The sequence below is a fragment of the Bufo bufo genome, chromosome 7 (assembly GCF_905171765.1).
Source record: "Bufo bufo chromosome 7, aBufBuf1.1, whole genome shotgun sequence".
Taxonomy (NCBI): Eukaryota; Metazoa; Chordata; class Amphibia; order Anura; family Bufonidae; genus Bufo; species Bufo bufo.
The window spans coordinates 898,245-911,575 of NC_053395.1; the positions used below are offsets into that span (position 1 = coordinate 898,245).

The 13,331-nt window shown below is 46.9% G+C and overlaps 2 protein-coding genes across 3 annotated transcripts in view; both read left to right on the forward strand.

Moving 5' to 3' along the window:
* The window catches only part of LOC121008516 (TBC1 domain family member 10B-like), a 959,042-nt gene that overhangs the window by 141,141 nt on the left and 804,570 nt on the right, over window positions 1-13,331 (forward strand). The gene's annotated exons all lie outside the window — the stretch shown is intronic.
* The window catches only part of LOC121008517 (integrin alpha-L-like), a 163,085-nt gene that overhangs the window by 69,464 nt on the left and 80,290 nt on the right, over window positions 1-13,331 (forward strand). For both annotated transcript variants that reach the window (XM_040441123.1, XM_040441124.1), the window contains exons 6-9: window positions 1,513-1,643; window positions 4,673-4,815; window positions 5,231-5,375; window positions 9,872-10,010. In XM_040441123.1, coding sequence (XP_040297057.1) covers window positions 1,513-1,643; window positions 4,673-4,815; window positions 5,231-5,375; window positions 9,872-10,010 — 558 coding nt within the window. The remainder of the gene's footprint in view (window positions 1-1,512; window positions 1,644-4,672; window positions 4,816-5,230; window positions 5,376-9,871; window positions 10,011-13,331) is intronic.

The window sequence follows — 13,331 nt, forward strand, 5'->3', positions numbered from 1 at the left end:
CGGCCTCCTCCACGTCTCCTGATGTACTGGCCTGTCTCCTGGTAGTGCCTCCATGCTCTGGACACTACGCTGACAGACACAGCAAACCTTCTTGCCACAGCTCGCATTGATGTGCCATCCTGGATAAGCTGCAGTACCTGAGCCACTTGTGTGGGTTGTAGACTCCGTCTCATGCTACCACTAGAGTGAAAGCACCGCCAGCATTCAAAAGTGACCAAAACATCAGCCAGGAAGCATAGGAACTGAGAAGTGCTCTGTGGTCACCACCTGCAGAACCACTCCTTTATTGGGGGGTCTTGCTAATTGCCTATAATTTCCACCTGTTGTCTATCCCATTTGCACAACAGCATGTGAAATTGATTGTCACTCAGTGTTGCTTCCTAAGTGGACAGTTTGATGTCACAGAAGTGCGATTGACTTGGAGTTACATTGTGTTGTTTAAGTGTTCCCTTTATTTTTTTGAGCAGTGTATATACAGTAGATATATATAAGCCAGGACACAGCTCTTCCCTCAGCCTGCTGTCTAGCCCTGTCAATCAATGGAAGGGGGGGGGGGCTTAGATTATTCGGCCCCGCCTCTGAGTGCTTGAATTGCTAATTTGCATATGAATAAAACATAGATATTTCTGTAGCCGTTTATCATACAGACAAAAGAAAGGTAGAGTTTTAATCTGTGTGATGATCCCTAGCAGCCAGTGTGTCTGGTTTAATAGGGGTGATCCTGGTGACAGAGCTGCTTTAAGTCCCACCCCAGGTACACCACAAATTCTTCTAAAAAAGCCTACTTCCAGTCCACAATTTGCATAAATCCTTCTCATTTTGTGCCAGGATTTTCTCAACATTTAGGACAATCCTGGCAAATTTGAGGCTCTTGGCAACTATGCTTTTCAGGCCTTTTTTGTCCTCCATCCCGACCTACCGGCTGTTCCACTCTATATCCCTCACTTCCTCCTTCATCCCTACCTGCTCGACCATCTTCAATCCCAAACTACCACCTGTCCTTCCCAATTCCCACCCTCTTCTTCTTCCATCCCTACCTACTGCCTGTCTCTCTTCCTCACCCACTCCTTCCTCCATCCCTACCTACTACCTGGCTCCTCCTCCTCACCCACTTCTTCCTCCATACCGACCTACCTGTCTCCTCCTCCTCACCCTCTTCTTCCTCCATCCCTGCCTACTGACTTTCTCCTCCTCCTCACAACTCCTTCCTCCATCCCTACCTTCTGCCTGTCTTCTTCTCCTCATCCACTCCTTCCTCCAACCCTACCTTCTGCCTGTCTTCTTCTCCTCATCCACTCCTTCCTCCATCCCTACCTATTGCCTGTCTTCTTCTCCTCATCCACTCCTTCCTCCATCCCTACCTATTGCCTGTCTCCTTCTCACCCACCCTTTCCCACATCCTGCCTATGAAGTACCGTAGTATTCCAGCCCATCTTTCTGGTGAATGTTATATGGAGAGGTGTCTCATTTTCTCTGTGTACTCTTCATTCTTGTCTCATTGATGTTCTCTAGAATGCCAGAATGTTGATGTGGATCTGTGTTTCCTAATCGATGACTCGCACAGTGTGGGGGAACTAGAGTTTGGAGAAGTTCAGAAGTTCCTACTGAACACAATCCAGAACCTAAAGAGCAGCACTGTACATGTAAGAGAGGTGGCTGATGACCATGATACATGAGAACGGGATCTCCACTGCCCCTGAACGTCTTCATATTCCATCATGTCTACTCTTCAGCAAAAACTGTACACCAGTTCCCTACCCTTTCTTCCATTTACCTCCAACATCTCTCAAGTTTTCAAAATTCTCTGCTCTTTTTCATCATCATCCACTAACCCTCACATACCAGTATTGTTAGTTCCCACCACCATCACACACATATCCCCATTCTCCAGTACACTCCACCATCACACACCAATATCTCCATTCTCTAGCACCCTCTACCATCACATACCAATATCTCCATTCTCCAGCACCCTCCACCATCACACACCAATATCTCCATTCTCCAGCACCCTCCACCATCACATACCAATATCTCCATTCTCCAGCACCCTCCTCCATCACATACCAATATTTCCATTCTCCAGCACCCTCCACCATCACATACCAATATCTCCATTCTCCAGCACCCTCTACCATTACATACCAATATCTCCATTCTCCAGCACCCTCAACCATCACATACCAATATTTCCATTCTCCAGCACCCTCCACCATCACATACCAATATTTCCATTCTCCAGCACCCTCCACCATCACATACCAATATCTCCATTCTCCAGCACCCTCTACCATTACATACCAATATCTCCATTCTCCAGCACCCTCCACCATCACACACCAATATCTCCATTCTCCAGCACCCTCCACCATCACATACCAATATCTCCATTCTCCAGCACCCTCTACCATTACATACCAATATCTCCATTCTCCAGCACCCTCAACCATCACATACCAATATTTCCATTCTCCAGCACCCTCCACCATCACATACCAATATCTCCATTCTCCAGCACCCTCCACCATCACATACCAATATTTCCATTCTCCAGCACCCTCCACCATCACATACCAATATCTCCATTCTCCAGCACCCTCCACCATCACATACCAATATCTCCATTCTCCAGCACCCTCCACCATCACATACCAATATCTCCATTCTCCAGCACCCTCCACCATCACACACCAATATCTCCATTCTCCAGCACCCTCCACCATCACATACCAATATCTCCATTCTCCAGCACCCTCCACCATCACATACCAATATCTCCATTCTCCAGCACCCTCCACCATCACAATCCAATATCTCCATTCTCCAGCACCCTCCACCATCACATACCAATATCTCCATTCTCCAGCACCCTCCACCATCACACACCAATATCTCCATTCTCCAGCACCCTCCACCATCACACACCAATATCTCCATTCTCCAGCACCCTCCACCATCACACACCAATATCTCCATTCTCCAGCACCCTCCACCATCACACACCAATATCTCCATTCTCCAGCACCCTCCACCATCACAATCCAATATCTCCATTCTCCAGCACCCTCCACCATCACACACCAATATCTCCATTCTCCAGCACCCTCCACCATCACACACCAATATCTCCATTCTCCAGCACCCTCCACCATCACACACCAATATCTCCATTCTCCAGCACCCTCCACCATCACACACCAATATCTCCATTCTCCAGCACCCTCCACCATCACACACCAATATCTCCATTCTCCAGCACCCTCCACCATCACAATCCAATATCTCCATACTCCAGCACCCTCCACCATCACACACCAATATCTCCATTCTCCAGCACCCTCCACCATCACACACCAATATCTCCATTCTCCAGAACCCTCCACCATCACACACCAACATCTCCATTCTCCAGCACCCTCCACCATCACACACCAACATCTCCATTCTCCAGAACCCTCCACCATCACACACCAACATCTTCATTCTCCAGCAGCCTCCACCATCACACACCAATATCTCCATTCTCCAGCACCCTCCACCATCACACACCAACATCTCCATTCTCCAGAACCCTCCACCATCACACACCAACATCTTCATTCTCCAGCAGCCTCCACCATCACACACCAACATCTCCATTCTCCAGCACCCTCCGCCATCACACACCAATATCTCCATTCTCCAGCACCCTCCGCCATCACACACCAACATCTCCATTCTCCAGCACCCTCCACCATCACACACCAATATCTCCATTCTCCAGAACCCTCCACCATCACACACCAATATCTCCATTCTCCAGCACCCTCCACCATCACACACCAACATCTCCATTCTCCAGAACCCTCCACCATCACACACCAACATCTTCATTCTCCAGCAGCCTCCACCATCACACACCAATATCTCCATTCTCCAGCACCCTCCACCATCACACACCAACATCTCCATTCTCCAGAACCCTCCACCATCACACACCAACATCTTCATTCTCCAGCACCCTCCACCATCACACACCAATATCTCCATTCTCCAGCACCCTCCACCATCACACACCAATATCTCCATTCTCCAGCACCCTCCACCATCACACACCAATATCTCCACTCTCCAGCACCCTCCACCATCACACACCAATATCTCCATTCTCCAGCACCCTCCACCATCACACACCAATATCTCCATTCTCCAGCACCCTCCACCATCACACCAATATCTCCACTCTCCAGCACCCTCCACCATCACACACCAATATCTCCATTCTCCAGAACCCTCCACCATCACACACCAACATCTCCATTCTCCAGAACCCTCCACCATCACACACCAATATCTCCATTCTCCAGAACCCTCCACCATCACACACCAATATCTCCATTCTCCAGCACCCTCCACCATCACACACCAATATCTCCGTTCTCCAGCAGCCTCAACCATCACACACCAATATCTCCGTTCTCCAGCAGCCTCCACCATCACACACCAGTGTATTTTTCAGCATCCTACCAACCAACCACCATTTTCCACAGATCTCCTACATCCCCCCTTCCTGAGTATGTTCCATGATCTCCACTTTCTCCAGCCTCTTTTGTTCCACCTCCTTCTATTTTGGGGTCTGTTCTTTTGCCTTTGTTTCCTTCTCTACAATAAACCATCACTTTTCTCTTCACAGTTTTCTGTTGTTATGTTTTCAACAATCCCAAAGACAGTTTTGAACTTTACGGATTATCAACTTGGAAAAGCCGAAGAAAAAATTAAGGAGATGAAGCATATAGGAGGTTTTGGATATTTATACAGAGCCCTCAAATTCACACTGTAAGTGCTCAGCAAGACATTATAGCATTCCTGAAGATGATACCATGAGTGGAGTAGTCAGTGTGTCCTCTGCTGGTCAGGGATGGGGCCTTATATATAGTGTCTCTATACCTCAGCTCTGCCATTACTCTTCCTGAGAATATATAAAGCATTGGTGTTGGGGTGCAGGGAGACGGGCATAGCATAGCTCTTATGTGACTACATACAATGCACTCATATATGGCACATGTTCACACTGACAGATGCTACACACCGGTATCTCATCCCATACACATTGGATTTCAGGAAGCAATGGCAGCTCCTTGACACCTGTCGTTTCTGAAGGTTTATGTGTAGATTCCGGATAAGCCTGTTTTATGTGATGAGAATGAATTAGGCTGACGCATACTCCTTAACCTCCCATGTTTTCCTGCAGAAACGAGATCTTCACCCCAGAAGCAGGAGCCCGGCAGCACGCCAAGAAGGTACTTCTGCTGCTGACAGATGGAGACGTCAATGATAATAACAACGGAACAACAGAAGCTGCAGACAAACTAAAAGTCACCCGTTATGTCATTGGGGTAATCAGCTTATGGTCTGACATTACTATAGCTATCCTCTGTCCTCAACTCCTCACCCATGACACAATGACAGGGCTATCCTCCATCCTCCATAAATCACCCATGACACCACCACAGGGCTATGCTCTGTCCACCATGAATCCTCTATGACACCATCACAAGGCTATATCACCCATGACACCACCACAGGGCTATGCTCTGTCCACCATTAATGATCTATGACACCACCACAGGGCTATCCTCCATCCTCTAATAATCACCCATTACACAACCACAGGGCTATTCTCTGTCTTCCATGAATCACCTATGACACGACGACAGGGCTATCCTCCATCCTTCTCCGAAGCGCTAGTGCGACATAAGCTTTCTCCACCGATATTCCAAGGGTTACTTGTACTTTGGTATCAAGTAGTTAGCACAGGAAGAATATCATCAGTAGCAAATAAAACCCTCCACGAATATCCCATCACTGGACGACACACAGTATCAGGACACTGTTTAATGCCACATACCCTGCTTCTATGCCACTGTCCCATGCAAGGGAGCCCACACATCCCCTCCCCTCAGCCTGAGAAGTAATCCAATCAACAGTCCAGTTGAGACATACATTGTTGCCATTGTGTTTCTACCGCACAACCAGACGAATGCTCAGCAGGTTACTGAATTACTGTCTTACAAGTAACGAACCATAGGGAATTAAACATAACATTGCAACAATAAACGTTATGGACAGCCAAAATTAAGGACGGTGGATAGTAGCCAAACACAATCCGCTACACTCTATGAATCACCCATGATACCATCACAGGGCTATCCTCCATGAATCACTCATGGCACCATCACAGAGCTATCCACCATCACAGGGCTATCCTCCATGAATCACTCATGGCACCATCACAGGGCTATCCACCATCACAGGGCTATCCTCCATGAATCACCCATGACACTATCACAAGGCTATCCTCCATGAATCACCAATGACACCATCACAGGGCTATCCTCCATGAATCACCCATGACACCATCACAGGGCTATCCTCCATGAATCACCCATGACACCATCACAGGGCTATCCTCCATGAATCACCCATGACACTATCACAAGGCTATCCTCCATGAATCACCAATGACACCATCACAGGGCTATCCTCCATGAATCACCCATGACACCATCACAAGGCTATCCTCCATGAATCACCCATGACACCATCACAGGGCTATCCTCCACAAATCACCCATGACACCATCACAAGGCTATCCTCCATGAATCACCCATGACACCATCACAGGGCTATCCTCCATGAATCACCCATGGCACCATCACAGAGCTATCCACCATCACAGGGCTATCCTCCATGAATCACTCATGGCACCATCACAGGGCTATCCACCATCACAGGGCTATCCTCCATGAATCACCCATGACACTATCACAAGGCTATTCTCCATGAATCACCCATGACACCATCACAGGGCTATCCTCCATGAATCACCCATGACACTATCACAAGGCTATCCTCCATGAATCACCCATGACACCATCACAGGGCTATCCTCCATGAATCACCCATGACACCATCACAAGGCTATCCTCCATGAATCACCCATGACACCATCACAGGGCTATCCTCCATGAATCACCCATGGCACCATCACAAGGCTATCCTCCATGAATCACCCATGACACCATCACAGGGCTATCCTCCATGAATCACCCATGACACCATCACAAGGCTATCCTCCATGAATCACCCATGACACCATCACAGGGCTATCCTCCACAAATCACCCATGACACCATCACAAGGCTATCCTCCATGAATCACCCATGACACCATCACAGGGCTATCCTCCATGAATCACCCATGGCACCATCACAGAGCTATCCACCATCACAGGGCTATCCTCCATGAATCACTCATGGCACCATCACAGGGCTATCCACCATCACAGGGCTATCCTCCATGAATCACCCATGACACTATCACAAGGCTATTCTCCATGAATCACCCATGACACCATCACAGGGCTATCCTCCACGAATCACCCATGACACCATCACAAGGCTATCCTCCATGAATCACCCATGACACCATCACAGGGCTATCCTCCATGAATCACCCATGACACCATCACAAGGCTATCCTCCATGAATCACCCATGACACCATCACAGGGCTATCCTCCATGAATCACCCATGACACCATCACAAGGCTATCCTCCATGAATCACCCATGACACCATCACAAGGCTATCCTCCATGAATCACCCATGACACCATCACAGGGCTATTCTCCATGAATCACCCATGACACCATCACAGGGCTATCCTCCATGAATCACCCATGACACCATCACAAGGCTATCCTCCATGAATCACCCATGACACCATCACAGGGCTATTCTCCATGAATCACCCATGACACCATCACAGGGCTATCCTCCATGAATCACCCATGACACCATCACAAGGCTATCCTCCATGAATCACCCATGACACCATCACAGGGCTATCCTCCATGAATCACCCATGACACCATCACAAGGCTATCCTCTGTCCTCTATGAATCACCCATCACAGGGCTATTTTCTGTCCTCCACAAATCACCCATGACACCACCACAGGGCTGTTCTCTGTCTTCCATAAATCACCCATGCAGGGGCGTAACTATAGGGGAAGTAGGGGAAGCGGCTGCTTTGGGGCCCTGACCAAGAAGGGGCCCATCCAGGAGAAGGAGGACTACAAGATTTTGTGAGGGACACCTCAACAGTATTGCACAATGAAATTATATACAGTGACAGTATAGATAGTGTAGAAAACGGATGGAACAGCTGCCGGGCCTGGTCTGAGAGAGCGATCTTAACTAGCCACAGGAATGGGGGCGGCATGAAAGGAAGGGGTCGCTAAAAAATTACTGGGGGAGGGGGGCCCCATTCAAAAATTAGCTGTGGGGCCCAGTCATTTCTAGCTACGCCACTGCGACCCATGACACCATCACAGGGGCCCCAGGGGCGTAACTACCATAGTGGCAGACCATGCGATTGCTATGGGGCCCAGGGCAAAAGGGGGCCCAGTCTTAGTTGGGATCATCTCCTCTTCTACTGGAGGTGAAAACCCGGTCAGGACTTTACCCTCTAAAGGAATAACTTTTAGCAAATGAAGCAATAGAAAAATGGCCCAAGGGTCATTGAAAGGGGTCTAGACAGAAACCCTTCTGTCCTGTGTGGGGGGGCCTGCTTTGATCCTCGCTATGGGGCCCTTACTTCTCTATGTACGCCACTGCACAGGGCTATCCTCCATGAATCACTCATGACACCATCACAGTGACAGGGCTATCCTCCATGAATCAACCATGACACCACCACAGGGCTATGCTCTGTCCACCATGAATAATCTATGACACCACCACAGAGCTATTCTCTGTTTTCCATGAATCACCCATGACACCACCACAGGGCTATGCTCTGTCCACCATGAATAATCTATGACACCACCACAGAGCTATTCTCTGTTTTCCATGAATCACCCATGACACCACCACAGGGCTATGCTCTGTCCACCATGAATAATCTATGACACCACCACAGAGCTATTCTCTGTTTTCCATGAATCACCCATGACACCACCACAGGGCCATCCTCCAAAAATCATTCATGACACCATCACAGGGCTATCCTCCATGAATCACTCATGACACCATCACAAGGCTATCCTCCATGAATCACCCATGACACCATCACAAGGCTATCCTCCATGAATCACCCATGACACCATCACAAGGCTATCCTCCATGAATCACTCATGACACCATCACAAGGCTATCCTCCATGAATCACTCATGACACCATCACAAGGCTATTCTCTATCCCCCATGAATCACTCATGACACCACCACAGAACTATGCTCTGTCCACCATGAATCATCTATGACACCACCACAGGGCTATCATCTGTCCTCCGTGAATCACCCATGACACCACCATAGGCCTATGCTCTGTCCTCCATGAGTCTATGACACCACCACAGGGCTATTCTCTGTCCTCATGAATCACCCATGACACCACCATAGGCCTATGCTCTGTCCTCCATGAGTCTATGACACCACCACAGGGCTATCCTCTGTCCTCTATGAATTACCCAATGACACCACCACAGGGCTATGCTCTGTCCTCCATAAATCACCCATGAGACCACCACAGGGCTATTCTCTGTCCTCCATGAATCCTCTATGACACCACCACAGGGCTATTCTCTGTCCTCTATGAATTACCCAATGAGACCACCACAGGGCTATTCTCTGTCCTCCATGAATCCTCTATGACACCACCACAGGGCTATTCTCTGTCCTCCATGAATCCTCTATGACACCACCACAGGGCTATTCTCTGTCCTCCATGAATCCTCTATGACACCACCACAGGGCTATTCTCTACTCTAAACTTTCGCTTTAAATGTCAGCCTATGTATTCTTCACAATTTTCACTTACTCCACACAGGTCGGAAACAACTTTAAAGCTGGAGATATAACTGAACTGCCCTCTAATCCAAAGGAACATCACATACACGAGATAGGGGATTTCTCACAGCTGGAGGCCATCTTTAAAGAGATGCAAACCAAGATACTGGCAATTGAGGGTGAGTCATTGTACTAACATTACATTACTGATCTGAGTTACATCCTGTATTATACTCCAGAGCTGTACTCTCTATTCTGCTGGTGCAGTCACTGTGTACATACATTACTTATCCTGTACTGATCCTGAGTTACATCCTGTATTATACTCCAGAGCTGTACTCTCTATTCTGCTGGTGCAGTCACTGTGTACATACATTACTTATCCTGTACTGATCCTGAGTTACATCCTGTGTTATACTCCAGAGCTGCACTCACTATTCTGCTGGTGCAGTCACTGTGTACATACATTACTTATCCTGTACTGATCCTGAGTTACATCCTGTATTATACTCCAGAGCTGCACTCACTATTTTGCTGGTGTGTCACTGTGTACATACATTACTTATCCTGTACTGATCCTGAGTTACATCCTGTATTATACTCCAGAGCTGCACTCACTATTTGCTGGTGCAGTCACTGTGTACATACATTACTTATCCTGTACGATCCTGAGTTACATCCTGTATTACTCCAGAGCTGCACTCACTATTCTGCTGGTGCAGTCACTGTGTACATACATTCTTATCCTGTACCGATCCTGAGTTACATCCTGTATTATACTCCAGAGCTGCACTCACTATTCTGCAGGTGCAGTCACTGTGTACATACATTACTTATCCTGTACTGATCCTGAGTAACATCCTGTATTATACTCCAGAGCTGCACTCACTATTCTGCTGGTGCAGTCACTGTGTACATACATTACTTATCCTGTACTGATCCTGAGTTACATCCTGTATTAACTCCAGAGCTGCACTCACTATTCTGCTGGTGCAGTCACTGTGTACATACATTACTTATCCTGTACTGATCCTGAGTTACATCCTGTATTATACTCCAGAGCTGTACTCACTATTCTGCTGGTGCAGTCACTGTGTACATACATTACTTATCCTGTACTGATCCTGAGTTACATCCTGTATTATACTCCAGAGCTGCACTCACTATTCTGCTGGTGCAGTCACTGTGTACATACATTACTTATCCTGTACTGATCCGAGTTATATCCTGTATTATACTCCAGAGCTGCACTCACTATTCTGCTGGTGCAGTCACTGTGTACATACATTACTTATCCTGTACTGATCCTGAGTTACATCCTGTATTATACTCCAGAGCTGTACTCTCTATTCTGCTGGTGCAGTCACTGTGTACATACATTACTTATCCTGTACTGATCCTGAGTTACATCCTGTATTATACTCCAGAGCTGCACTCACTATTCTGCTGGTGCAGTCACTGTGTACATACATTACTTATCCTGTACTGATCCTGAGTTACATCCTGTATTATACTCCAGAGCTGCACTCACTATTCTGCTGGTGCAGTCACTGTGTACATACATTACTTATCCTGTACTGATCCTGAGTTACATCCTGTATTATACTCCAGAGCTGCACTCACTATTCTGCTGGTGCAGTCACTGTGTACATACATTACTTATCCTGTACTGATCCTGAGTTACATCCTGTATTATACTCCAGAGCTGCACTCACTATTCTGCTGGTGCAGTCACTGTGTACATACATTACTTATCCTGTACTGATCCTGAGTTACATCCTGTATTTACTCCAGAGCTGCACTCACTATTCTGCTGGTGCAGTCACTGTGTACATACATTACATATCCTGTACTGATCCTGAGTTACATCCTGCATTATACTCCAGAGCTGCACTCACTATTCTGCTGGTGCAGTCACTGTGTACATACATTACATATCCTGTACTGATCCTGAGTTATATCCTGTATTATACTCCAGAGCTGCACTCACTATTCTGCTGGTGCAGTCACTGTATACATACATTACTTATCCTGTACTGATCCTGAGTTACATCCTGTATTATACTCCAGAGCTGCACTCACTATTCTGCTGGTGCAGTCACTGTGTACATACATTACTTATCCTGTACTGATCCTGAGTTACATCCTGTATTATACTCCAGAGCTGCACTCACTATTCTGCTGGTGGAGTCACAGTGTACATACATTACTTATCCTGTACTGATCCTGAGTTACATCCTGCATTATACTCCAGAGCTGCACTCACTATTCTGCTGGTGGAGTCACTGTGTACATACATTACTTATCCTGTACTGATCCTGAGTTACATCCTGCATTATACTCCAGAGCTGCACTCACTATTCTGCTGGTGCAGTCACTGTGTACATACATTACTTATCCTGTACTGATCCTGAGTTACCCTGTATTATACTCCAGAGCTGCACTCACTATTCTGCTGGTGCAGTCACTGTGTACATACATTACTTATCCGGTACTGATCCTGAGTTACATCCTGTATTATACTCCAGAGCTGCACTCACTATTCTGCTGGTGCAGTCACTGTGTACATACATTACTTATCCTGTACGATCCTGAGTTACATCCTGTATTACACTCCAGAGCTGCACTCACTATTCTGCTGGTGCAGTCACTGTGTACATACATTTCTTATCCTGTACCGATCCTGAGTTACATCCTGTATTATACTCCAGAGCTGCACTCACTATTCTGCAGGTGCAGTCACTGTGTACATACATTACTTATCCTGTATTATACTCCAGAGCTGCACTCACTATTCTGCTGGTGCAGTCACTGTGTACATACATTACTTATCCTGTACTGATCCTGAGTTACATCCTGTATTATACTCCAGAGCTGTACTCTCTATTCTGCTGGTGCAGTCACTGTGTACATACATTACTTATCCTGTACTGATCCTGAGTTACATCCTGTGTTATACTCCAGAGCTGCACTCACTATTTTGCTGGTCGTGTCACTGTGTACATACATTACTTATCCTGTACTGATCCTGAGTTACATCCTGTATTATACTCCAGAGCTGCACTCACTATTCTGCTGGTGCAGTCACTGTGTACATACATTACTTATCCTGTACCGATCCTGAGTTACATCCTGTATTACACTCCAGAGCTGCACTCACTATTCTGCTGGTGCAGTCACTGTGTACATACATTTCTTATCCTGTACCGATCCTGAGTTACATCCTGTATTATACTCCAGAGCTGCACTCACTATTCTGCAGGTGCAGTCACTGTGTACATACATTACTTATCCTGTATTATACTCCAGAGCTGCACTCACTATTCTGCTGGTGCAGTCACTGTGTACATACATTACTTATCCTGTACTGATCCTGAGTTACATCCTGTATTATGCTCCAGAGCTGCACTCACTATTCTGCTGGTGCAGTCACTATGTACATACATTACTTATCCTGTACTGATCCTGAGTTACATCCTGGATTATACTCCAGAGCTGTA